General features: G+C 40.9%; 1 protein-coding gene across 1 annotated transcript; it reads right to left on the bottom strand.

Annotated features, from left to right (window-relative positions):
- Positions 1-10132: 10132 nt before the first annotated feature.
- On the bottom strand, positions 10133-11665 carry LOC121592507 (pupal cuticle protein Edg-78E-like). Its single transcript, XM_041914006.1, has 2 exons — positions 11520-11665; positions 10133-10733 (listed from the first exon to the last, which is right to left on the bottom strand). Exons 1-2 carry the CDS (start codon positions 11529-11531, stop codon positions 10371-10373), a joined length of 375 nt encoding a protein of 124 aa, XP_041769940.1. The 5' UTR covers positions 11532-11665; the 3' UTR covers positions 10133-10370.
- Positions 11666-13485: the final 1820 nt, after the last annotated feature.

Here is a 13485-nt window from a genome sequence, read left to right as displayed (position 1 = left end):
TCGGGGGTCTTGCGTGTGTGTTTTTACTTCGCTGGCCTCCGCTTGCGCACGGGTCATGGATGATGGCAGAAGAATGGAAGGTACCGCAGCAGGTAGATCTTCGTCACAAAAAGGTCACCATCACCCGGGTTTGCCTTCGTTGGGTGAAGATATCGACGAAATCGATCGTTTTGGATGGCTCTTGGGTGAGAGACCGTCCGGTACCAGACCGGGGCGTCGCGTGAAGCGTTTTGACATTTTCACTTGCAATGAAATCTGCGTGCACATTATTGTGTGCTGTTATGCGGTTTTTTTCTCTTCTTCTTATTTTCAGCGCCTCAGATTGTTGTCGTTTGTCCATGTTTGGACACGCTGGGTGGAGACCGTTTGCTAATCCGCTGGTGATGAGTGATGGGGAATCCATTGCAGGTTTGTAAGCTTCTCGTTGTCAGCTGTCGTTTTCGTTAATGGTTGCACCAAATTGCATATTATATTTTCATGCAAAGCAGGAAGGCTAGTGGTGAAGAAGAGATTTTGTCTATTTTGATGCTTATGATAAGCAAGATTGATTGATATGATTTACAATTCATGTTAAAAAACCCTGCATTTCTATAAGTAGCTTATAAGTAGCCTTGAATATTTCGCCTTGTAGCAGATTACACTACTTGGGACTTATTTTAATCTCATAAATCTGATAGCAATTTCATGTTAAGAGGAACAATCATACTCGAACCACATGCAGCATGCTAAGAGGCGTTCTATTAATCCACAAGTCTAACAATGAGGACCGCATTGTTTCAAAATAACGTAAATGGAGCTAAAGATCGAATCTATAACAAATTGTAGGAACATAAACATAAGAAATCATTAACACTAGGATTACGGGCATCTCTCATATTCCTATCTCTATGAGCATCCGTCGATTGAGCGGGTGGGTGAGAATGGAAAAGAGCGTGGTTTAAAAGAATGCATGTATAGGTTGGCTAGCAATTCCGTGTGTGGCAACTTTAGTAATGTCATTTATCAAGTTTTTTCATGATAATGGGTGGTTTACACTTTTTATTTATTCCTACGTTTACTTTTGCAAAAAAATATAACTAAACTAAATATACTCAATGAAATCCGTACAGTTTAGCAGTGAAAAGTTGTTGTTTCACCGTACCGATGCTATTTTAACACGCGCAGTATGATTTTTCAAACTCACAAGGTGTTTTTTCCGAGGCCTTTTGTATCTTTTTGCAATTTTTTTGTAAATTTTGAGTATTTTAGATTGAAGTCAATGCTTTTAGGCGTTCAAGCGTTATATTTATCAAACACAACACACATATTGTAAAAATGAGGATTTTCTGTGCCAAAAACTACCAGCAATAGCGCATGCAAACTTGTATAATGTTTATGTCGGTATTTGCACATTAAAAATCCTCATTTTTACAATAAATACGTAAAATATCATACTAAAACGCATTGTAGCATTTATTTAAAATCAAAACTCTCAAAATGCGTAATTTAATTTGCAAAACGTTATTTTGTATTTTCTAGTCGTTTGTATTTTGATATTTTGTATTTTTTAAAGAATAACTATTATTTTTGTTCTTTGGCAGTTTTTGATGGTCTTAATTAGCCCGTAGACCTTAGTTTGAAGACCCTTACCCTAGACAATTGGTTCATAATTACCAAAAACAGTAATTTGAAACTGAAACTGAAACTTCTATAAAAATGCTCCTTGTTGGAATTAGAATCTAATAATTTTTATCTTATATTTATTTTTTTGATTGCTTGATTGGTTCTTTAATTGATAACTGGATTCCCATATAGTCGGCCTAAAGTCGGCTTCTTCTTCTATTTGGCCTAACGCCCAAGGCGGACATGCCAGCCTTTACAGGCTTTAGAGAATTAATCAATTACCATGCAGCCGGATAGTCAATCCTTGCTACGGGCAGACGGTCCATTCTCGGTTTGCACCCATGACGGACATGTTATTGAGTCGTTCGAGTTGACGACTGTACAACGGGACCGATCCTCTGCAATGGTAAGATTCAAATAAATCGTGGGATCGATCCCAAAACCTATGGGATACGGTGAAACCAAAAAATTACGGGAACCAACCAATAAATGGCGAGAAACACTCGATCAAAAGGGTTTTCCATTATTCTATTTTTCTAGTTGTTATTTTGTGTATTGTTTGATTGCATTTCCTTTGATTTGGGAAGTCTAACTGAATCCGAAATGTAATTTTAAAGAAAGATAAATTTAATACAAAATAAACAGTACCAGACAACGAGGTACGGACAAGAAACTATTCTCAGTAGCATTATAAATGGGTTTATTAAACATACGCGTATATCATCTCGCCGTGAGTGTAATTAAAAAGCGCTAAAGTGTTCTTTAGCACACATGCCCCTCGGAATGCTACGCTATTTCACCTCATTTTAATACAAGCAGCACCAATTAACCCTCGCGCCTAATGATTACTAATTTGTACATTCCACCTTCTTCGCGCGCGTTCGATCAAGTGCACCGGATGACATACCGGTGCCGTAATATGGTGGGTTTTTTTCGGGGAGTTGACTTCTCACCTTCACTCACGGCATCGGCGATTGTGCCCCTGCCCCCCCCCCCCCCACCTTTTTCGGAGACCGTTTGACATTTCGCGCGCATCTCTGACCGACACTGCAACAGTGCGCATCGCAACGCATCTGTGTACATCGCCGCAAGCCGCGATTCGTTACGAGCATTTACTCTTCCCCGTTTGCATCGGGGGGCGCATCGGGTCGGTTTGACCGGCATAAAGCATCTGCCGACGACACTGTCCTCCGTGTGCGTATGTGTGTGTGTGGTGTGTGTACGGTTCTGTCTCTTCTGCCTGCCAGGCTGCGGTGGCCTTGGGTCGAAAATTGACATTTAAATACCTCCTGGGCCTGGGCCTCCCGGTGGGGTTCGGTGCGTGCATCGTCGCTGTGCCGCACACCGCTAGGAAAAGGGGGTACCGAACGCGTCACATTTTTGACGAATGTCCCACATCAAGCCACCGATAGGTTTTTCGGTGACGGTGGGTGCCTCTCCGTATGTGAGTGTGTGTACATTCCAACATGTACATTAATTTGAGCCACCGTCTCGAGAAAAATGGTTGATTGTAGCTCCAAAACGGTAAGCAAAACATGGCACCTAACATGAATCTTCCCTTGGAGCTACCGCTAAACCCTTTGCCGCGTGTATCGTTGATTTACTGCAGGCCAATGACACGCGCTCTGACAGCCCCCAGTAGGGACTGTAACAAATAGACCGGCGCCTTCAAACGTCCTTGCCGTGTTGAGCGTTGGAGGGTGAATGAATTATGCGCCGGAGCTGATCCACTGATGTGTCCCATTTTTCGTGCACCCAACACTGGGAGACGAAGATTGAAAAATCAACCTGAACCCTCGCTTCGTGTGTTGCCCAATTAAATTGCACTCATTACAATACCTCGCATCGCCTCCCGAAAAACCCCACGTTGTCATTTTCAGGGTCGATACAGGAAATTGCCGGCCGGTTCGGTACGCTTTTTTTTGGGGACGCCCGTAACGAACAAGAAAGAAGCTTCATGAAATGTCTCGTTATGAAATGATGTTGCGTCAAAAAAAAGCGCCTCCTCCCCAGGGCACCGTCCACCTTACCCTACGCCACCACCCATCATCACACCCACTGGGAACATAAATCATTTTGTTTGACCTTTTCGGCTACCGGCTACGGTGTGCCCCAGTCCAACGAAGCTTTCCGAGCTTTCGGTCGGTGAGTCGGTCGGAGATTGACGGTTGTGTGAGCGTTAGTGTTTTTTTTTCTCGCGCGGCTTCGCTTGCACCCGAAAATGGGATGTATTAATTTATGCTTAATTGAGCGCCCACACGCTCAACGCGCCGTCTTATCGTCGCAGCCTCTTCCCCATTGCTCGTTTTATGCTTATGATCGATGCCGCAGAAAACTGCGCACTGAAAGGTGCAAATGAGAAAATTGACAACGTATAATCTGCTAATCGCACGAGGGTGTCTTTCTGGAAGGAGGAATGGAGGAATGGATGGATGAATGGATGGATGGTAGTAGTGTAATTAAATATTTACTCTTTCCATCTTCGCGCAGCTTGCTCCGGGAGGATACGGTACGGAACGGGGGGGATAGTCAATATTTATATGTTGATATTGAGCAATTTGATGGGTTTTAGGAATTTTGATTAATAATGCGTTATTTCGTGTTTCGTTTTCTAATCTTTTGTTTAAGTCTTGGTTTTGTCTTTGTTTTTTTTTTCTTCACATAATAAAGTTTTTCTCTATTTCTTTTTTTTTTGCATGAATAAAAAAGTAAATAAAAAGTGACTTTGGGGCAGTTATTTCGTATCCCTAGTATTGTTTGTTCCAAAGCTTACATAATGTACAGCGAGTACAGAGGTTCTTTAATATTTATAAAGCTTTCCGAAGGTAGTTTGACTGTATCTCAAATATTTACGGACTTACTGTAGGGCCTATTGGTCCTAAACTGGCCCATTATTATAGAAAACAGTCCTTCAATCATAAGGCGATGCGAAAAATAAGTGAGAGACTGTATAATATTCTTGGTCAAACCCTGTAAATAAAAATTAAAATAACTGCTAAAATTTATTATCTGTTTTCGGCTTCCCGTTGGCTCCACAGCTGACTGAATAATTTGCCGGAAATGTAATTTAAATTGCTTCAGCGCTAGTGCCGAACACACTGCCCCATCGAAAACACGGAAGATTGCTGACGTAATGCTACCACCGATCGAATTTCACTTTCAACCCTGAACATCAATATTCCAAGACTACAACATTAAAGCGCTCAAGAATCTCGAGCTCCCGGCCCACGTGTGTGTGCGTGTGTTCGGTTAATTTGTTGTTGGAGAAACGAGCTAATTCGAACAAACCCACCGAAGCGCACTTCAGAAAGAGCAAACATTGTTTTAAAGCTAATCTTAACGCCCTCCTGCACATGCTCAGCAACACCTGCAACACCCAGCAGCTGCAGAGATCATCTTAAACGCCTCACTTGTGCCTTGTTGGTGAGGACTCCGGTGGCCTTCACCCGCACGGGAACCCCCCCCCCCCCGCAACGTCGCCCTCCCCGGAGAGTCACCAGCACAGGCGGAGGTTTAACCCCAAAGGGGTCAATTTCGGTTCAACGCGCATTGCGTCTATCGATGTTTCGGACACGGGGTGACACAGCAGACCTCTCCCTCCTACCCTCTCATTATTGATGAATGTGCGTTCGATGCAGCTGGCTCCAGGCGGGTGGTTCATATTGGATGAGAAAATATTACAACAAATTACAACCCTCCCCAAACGACGTGTAAGGCACCACCGCAGCGCGCAACGGGTGAGTCGCTTTCCTTCCTTCGGACCGGTTCGGTACCACCGCCTCTTTTCCACCGTACCCAGGTGCCAGCAATCACTGTGAATCTATGCGCTGAAGGCCATTCGGTGCGATAAATGGTTAAATCAAACGATGCCACTTGAACCGATGTAGCCGGGACGGGGAACTGCGGCGGGTGGTGCACTTATGCGTCCCCGTAGCGACGCTTGTCACATCAATACAATGTATGTGCTCATTAGCATGCCGGTATAGTGTGTGGTGGCTCTGCATCTTTATCAAACAGTGTCGAGTGGTGGCAATCGGAACTGCATGCGTCGGACGTTGTGCAGTATCGTTCGTGAAATTTCCATCCAAGAGGGGGGTCTTGTTTGCTGGAGATTTTATTTTACTGCTCATCCCTTAGAATGTACTTCTGGTCATTTAGAAGGAGCATCAAGCAAATTACTTTGAAAAGGTACAACTACCATGCAGAGCTGTTATTGAATTTAATATGCCCCATCATCATCATTTAATACGACCACACACCGATTGTATGAAATTAAAAGTTTATTTCACTTTCTTTCATCCCACGGCAACGATTGAAGGAAAAAAAACGTCACCATTTCATCATTCACCATTTCAATAACGGAGCGCCTGTGCCGCAGCGTCAACCCGAACCCCATTGCGTGGTCGTGGTCGGCCTATAGTTTGCTGCAATCGTCCAACCCGGCTCAACATCCTCATTCGCCATGGTGGAGACAGATTGTTGTGGGACATTTAATATCTGTTGCCGTTTCGCTTCCCGCGGCCACACCATTTACACGCAAAATGCGGCACACCGATCGATGCGCGAGATGACCCAAAGGGAAGATTCACCCTCGCCGTCATCATCCACACGCACACACACACACACGCTCACACCGGTGACCTGGTTCAGCTTCAACGCACCCTGCGCGGAGCAGTTAAATTCTGTTCCCTTCGCCGCTCTTTCTCTCACCCGCTGAATCGGTCCCTGTCTTACGTACATTTTCCTTCGCGCCCTAGCTTACGCGCTTTTCGCAATCTTCCCGGAGAGACCGTCCGAGGCCGTTGGTCCATCCCTTGCAGTGGGTTCCTCGTTTTGTTCATCTTCTTCTTCTTCTTCTTCTCTCTCTCTCCCCCTCTCTCTATAGTCTAACTTTGCCGCTTACAAATAGTAGTATCTTCATCAGCGTCGTCACCATCGTCATCTTCTTCGACCAACGCAAACCGCTGGACAAAGCACGGGAAACCCGAAACCAGTCAATGTTGCACTATGGTACGAACGGTGGGATTGATTGGATTGCATGGAGTGAGTGCTTGAATAATGGAACAAATGGTTAAATAGTAATCTTAAAAAAATGTACATTTTTGTTTTCCTGTAACTTTCAAAAACGTCTTAAATGAATTTTTTAATTAAAAAAAAACTTACAAAAACTGAATTGAAACACATCTTGTTGATCTAACTGAAACATAAACATATGGAGTATTGACCAAAAAATAGTAATAGCATAATTATGGTTTCTTGCACTTTTTTTTGTAAGTCTTCAAATTATTGTGTTTGCAATCAATTGTTAAGAAATGTCAGTGTCATAAGCCTGGGAACTTTTGACTTTGCCTAGCCCACCTTCGCTCTTAGCTCACTCACGCTGTATTCGCCTGATAGGTATGCAATTGGCACTGCTTGCTATTAGAGCAGGGTTCGGCAATCTTAACAATAAAACAAAATCAAGATGGTAAGTAATTTTTGTACAAACATGGAAGCCATTAAAATGAATGTATTGCAAAGCTATTTAACTAAAATCAGACCAATTAAATCACACAAATTAAAGATATGGTATCCTAAAATGATTACAAACCTCGTTTCCTTCATAACTGAGTCTTTCAGTCGAACTGACTATCCAAAATAAGATTTTTAAACTTTTCCTCATAAAAGGGTGTAAATAGTCTTGTAAAGCTGCAACGCAAATCTAACATGAAAATTTCTTATCTTGTTCTTAGTTATTGAAAAGTAAGACAACAAAAAAGGGACTGCAAACGCTTAAAATTCCAACTTAACAAGCTATAAATAAGCAAGAATTCCTTTAGGATGTTTGTCTTACTTTAAGCAAATTGAAATGTTGTACCGGATTTTTAATGCACACCACATCTATATTAAAGCATACCAACTATATATTAGCTTTCAAAATCCAAGCTGATGCTTTTAGCACAACTGGCTATGGTGGCATAAAATTAAAATATGAAGCTTTCTCACAAACCCTTTGAAGCTTAAAGCTCTCGTACATATCTTTTTCAGCGCTCACGTTATACAGCATCACAGGCGGATTATCACATTTCATCTTGTTGTTACTTTCACAGTTGACATCGAGATAACAAAATAATTGTGTATGTAAATGCATGTGTCACGCAAATTTATTGTGAAATTTCAGAAGATACACACGATAATAATAGGGATAGATATGAAAAAATGCTAAGCTACTGATGAAGTGGATGTATTCTCCGTAGCATTCCATACATTTTAACGCTTGCCGGTGCGGTAAACTTATTCGTGCATCTCATGCAAATTCTACTCAAGGTGATGCATTTTAGCACCGTATTTCAGCCTAACATTAGCACTTAACTACTCAGTGGCAGTTTTTTACATGAATATCAATTTCCATAATTTATTTTTCAAAAAAGACAAAAGCACACGCCTATGTTTGGTAATCCGGGATAAAAATAGCCTCATCAAAGTAAAGTGGAATGTACACAAAAACAGCTTGGGGGCAATTTTAGCATTGGCACATTTTCTTACGGCCAAACTTTTTCGCAACATACAATCCACACTTCTTTGACAAATTGCAAATGTATCAAATTCTAATCAGTATCCATGCCTTGCCATCTAGGATGCATTTCATTTAGCAAAGGCAAAAGATGATCTGGTTCGGTTCGATTTTTATTCAAATTAACCATTTAACAGTTTCCGGACGGTGGGCTGAAAAGGTCCACAGCACAACGTGGCAAGATAACGGTGGGAGCCTTGCAAAGGTCAAAGATTGTGAGTTTATTCTACATCTCCTGTAGTCCTATTCGTCGATGATGGTGAATTGTTCAGATCAATTTTGTGAACATAAATTTAGCATCTTATGATACGATGGTTTTAAAGTTCAAATTAATCAAATCTTTTCAATTTAAATTCCTCAATTTTAGTCGTTAGTTTTGTTTACTTTTGCTTTTATTTCGTAGATCTTAGAACATAATTATTGAACATAATATTATCTCATTGATCAATTGTTTAATATTTCATTATAATACGACTCAAATGATTATTTGAAGAATAATCATATAAAAGTATTTTTAATATTATAAAATAATTGACATTTGAAATGTAATAAGCTTCAGAAAATACAGCGGATATCGTAATAACGTTAATTTAAATGAATAAATAAATATACTAACACGAAACCATGGACTTGCTTTCCATGGATCATTTTACCCATTTCTTCTCAACTTAAGTTTACTGCTCTTTTCCAGTCTCTTATTTGTTTCTTCGCTCACGAAACGGCTTCATTAGCGAGGGAACGTTAAAACCTGCGACAACAAAAACCGTCAAACACACGCGATAACCGCGAAATATGGCCATTGCTACCATTGTACCTTCGCCAAGACAGCAAAATTTGGTTTCTTTGCTCTGTCCGATTCGTTTAAAGTAACATTCCATCATTTTTCACTGCTGCTAGCGTAAATCTCACAATCGTACTCAGCGAAAGCAAACAGCATTGATTCGTCGAGGGCAAGCAATTCATCTTACTAATAGCCAACATGAACATTGCTGTAGCTATCCTGTCGGCAGAAATGGGAGTAGCACAGCGAAACCTTAATTGGCAGCGTGAAACATGTCTACAATACCATTCAGCGATGACAAAAATTAGAGCAATAGTAGCGGAATAGATTGTAATCGAATTAGCAACAGCCAGCGCCGGCGGCAAGTGGACGTGTAGTTGACAAAAGGGAGAGTGTTTTATTTGCATAATTTAATAACCACCTGTGGCCAAAACATAGCTATCATACTTATGAATGTCATTGAAATGGTTCAAAACAAGTTTGCAGCGCCTCAGGGGTTGTCCCAGTGCGGTATTACTACATACGAGATCGTGTTTATCTCTGCTTAGCCTGAACACGTGCCTTTTACGTGAAAGACTTCAACGTTAAAGCAGGCGAGGAACCCTTGTCTTAAGCGTTATCCTTGTCTTAAATGTAAGGTAACAATCGCTGCCGGATCTTCTAAAACACATTCAAATATAACGTACTTCTCTCCTCTTTCTCCAATCCATTCCTCTCTTCCCGAGATCCCTAGCATCGCAGTTGAATGGTGTGATTTATTTTTATGTTTCACCCATCAGTATCAAATTTCACATTTAGCATCGAAAAACGATCACCCGCACAGCGCAGATCGCTTGACCGATCATCAAACTTAAGCCGCACCACGCCACGTCAATCGATGTCACGCGGCGTCTTGATGGTGGCACATAGATTTAAGCGATAAAATATGCTACCAAATTGACCGATTTCAGCAGATGGTCGATGCCGTTTCACTGAGGAAGCTTTTAACGGTGCGTGAACATGAGCAGATGAGCTTCCATTTCGCGAGAACACCAACGCAGTTTTGGTGTGGTTAATTGGCCCACCTACGTAGTGATTTAATTGATGGGTTTAAATTCTTTCTTTTTTGTTTTGTTTTATGAATGAAGTATATTCATAAAATCTATTATTTTATACTAAATGTTCTTTCCTATGAAATAATTGCTCTACAAAGCCAGTTACAATTAATACTTTTATATTTCTTTTATACAAAAATGTGCATCGAGTATTATCGGGATTTATCACTTAATGGCCAGTACAATGTGACGATGATGATGATGATGACCTTGACTTCTCCAGGCCTTGGCATTCTCGGGTTTTCCTCTTTTCTTTCAGCGTTTGCTCACAACATGGTGGTGGGATATGGGATGTTTCACCCTTCGCGGGCACGCTTCTTTGGGACGCCTTTTCGGCACCTTACTTTTGGCCATTCTGGGCGGCCTGCTTGGCCTCGATGTATCGTAGCGCCCGCAGAATGTAGTCCGGGATCGGTGGTGGCGTCGGCAGATGAACTCCCTGCGGGTGGAAGCCATTCTCGTCGGCGGTGTAGGTCAGCACGATCGGCACACCGTCATCGCCGACCCACGAGGCCGAGCCCTGCACCGACTGTCCACCGATGCCGCTCTCCTCCGCCTGGATGCCATTGCTGGTGGAGTATTTGTACGAGTAGGCACCGTCCGGTTCGAGGCGCGACTCGTGCGTCAGGATGTTGGCGGACGCATCGTCAGCGGCCGGGGCAGCCAACGAGACGGCAGCAGCCAGAGCAAGCAGAGCAAACACCTGCGTAATTAAATTGAGAAGAAGACGATAGTGCGTGCGAATGAGCATAAGCATTAAACGTGACGATTTTAATGGGCTGACGAAAAAATAACAACCCACTGAGCATTAAATCGGACCAAAGCGACAGTGTTTGAAAAGGATCAACAATCTAATTACACCTTCATGAAGGTGTTCACTTAAGCGGGTTTCATTACGATGATGGTTACTATTTGAGATGTACTTGAAAGATTAGATTAGTCGTGACCACTCCTATGGGAGATGGAATTATGTTTAGGAAGAAGTGTTTTAATGACAGAGTGTTTTTTCATCTCACACCTTGAGGACAAAAGAGTCGTAAAAATGGTTTCAATTCGCAATGAAAACGTTTAATTTAATATAATTTGAAACGATATTGTTGATTGACTGAGTGAAAATTTGATAAATGAAAGAAGAACGAACTCTTAATATAAGACAAACAGTTTAAAATTAATTTGCTCATGAACCCATTCGCTCGGAAAGGATAATGCAAAGAGAGATGGCTTTCACTAATTATTCTAAAATACTAAAAAAATCTTAAAACTTTTCTTAAATTACTGTATGTTTTTTGAAAAGATATTTTAAACACTTTGTTATATTTTAAATACCGATCGGCTATTAATCTTTAATGAATATAAAACACTTGAGCTGTTTTGCGTTCGATTTTCATGTTTTTTAAATGTCCATATTGTACTCTTTAGATTGTTTCACCAAACACTCGTTTTTGAAGATATTTCACAAATGCTTTTTAACAAATCCTTTCCAACTCACCACTTTGAACATTTTGAAACTGAGAAGTTTTATCACAATTTTTCGTTTTAAAGCACACACGAACTCACACGCACTGCTTTGCTGTTTTGAAACTGTTGCGCTTGATGCACCAAAGACGATGACAGGGGCTGACTGACTTGACTGAACCGCCCGACATCTTTTATATATCACCCGCGGTGGGCTAGAAGTCCTCTAACAATCTAATCGTCTCCCAAAGCTCACGAGCGAAGCGCGATGGATCATCTCCCGAGGCACACACACACACACACCAATACACCAAAAGTCTTCACCACCTTCCCCAAAATTTGGTAGAACCCGTGAAGTAGAGTCGGAGATTGAGGGGGGGATCAATATAACATTTGGAGTGGCAAAGGAGAAGGAAGGAACCCGGCTCGCACCCCTGTGATAGCGAGAGTTCACGGAAGATGGAGTAGAGTGCCACACTCGCATGAGGCGGTGATCACTAAAACAAAAAAGAAAAAAAGACGATAGGATGCTGCAAGCGACGAGCCGCATGAATGAGCCTCTTACGGGTAGCATTCATTCATCAAGCGCTGTGTGTGCTGCTTTCGGTTTCATTTCTTAGTAGATTTTGAGTTCATTCGTTTTACGGTGAACGCACGGATGAGCCCCGATCGTTCTCACCCTTGAAATCGTTTACGGCGATGCAGATGAGCAGCTTCAATAGTAAATGTTTGGCAAAGTTTTGGCATAGCACGATGGTTTAATGTGCTGATTGCTGATAAAATGACATGATTAGGAGAGTTCGAGAGCTGGTGTAATTGATGAAATTTGCTTCATTACGTACAATGTGCTTCACACCTAAAGAGTTTCGTTTTTCCGTTCCAGGACGTTTCAGTGTTCTGTTTTTGAAAAATACACATTTATTTATAATTTATTTTAAATTAAATTATAATTTTACAGGTGTAATAGATGTTCTAGAATGGTTCCTGAGTTAACGATGGAAATAATTCAATGAATACAAAAACACCTGAATATCAAACGTTATACCAAAAAGAGTAACATACAAATATTTAATATCGAATAAGGAAAGAGAAAAGAAATATTGTGAAAAATAAGAAAACTACAAGGTTGCCCCACGTTTTATTAGTTAATTTTCGTAAATTTGTGGGTTTGTCTCACGATCAATTCACCGTTTCCCATATATGTATGGGTTGTTCCTATGATTTATTGCGATTTTACAGCAATAAAATTTATCCTAAAAAATTTAAAAACGTACAATAAATCGCGAGAACAATATAAACCAAACAAAAAACTATCAGCATCCAAATATTATCGAGAATCAATTGAAACCCTCTGTATTACAATTATTAATTAATGGTAAACTCTGTATTCACAATTATTTTATTAAAGCTACCAAATAAAATGTCTAAAATAAAAGAAAAATAATTTCAAAAAGCTTAATTTTCAAACATCCTATTGTTCACGTTATCTGAAACCTATTGTTAAGCTTTAGATAATTAAATGTTTATATTAAATCCACTTGGAAATGTCTATCATTATTGGGAAAAATTGAAATAATTCACAAAAAAGAAGAAGAATCATTTATAAACGAATCGAATCGAAGCTAAAACCGGATAATCCTTTTCATAGTAGCAGATTGTCCAAAAGAAAACCAAAAAAAACCTACCCCAAATGTATCCCGCGTGATGACGCAATCGCACCTCTACAATCAACCCGAGCACGAGCGTAGGTGATGGGCGGATAAATTCTTTCACCAGCATGTAGAAAACCATCCAACCTCCAGCATATCATAACATAATGGAGCTCAATTAGCAGTCCTACGCACTTTGGTTGAGCTTCCATCTTGTTGCAGACAATACACCAAGCAAGCTGTCGTTAATAGCTTTAAGAAGAGCCTTAACACACTATGGGAAAAAATGGAAAATCCTCACACGAATGCCACTTTTCCACATTCAATCAATCAAAACACTCCAAACTCGTT

Source organism: Anopheles merus, chromosome 2L, assembly GCF_017562075.2.
Source record: "Anopheles merus strain MAF chromosome 2L, AmerM5.1, whole genome shotgun sequence".
In the NCBI taxonomy this organism is placed as follows: Eukaryota; Metazoa; Arthropoda; class Insecta; order Diptera; family Culicidae; genus Anopheles; species Anopheles merus.
The sequence above is the reverse complement of the archived record's forward strand: the minus strand, read 5'-3'. Positions and strand labels throughout refer to the sequence as shown.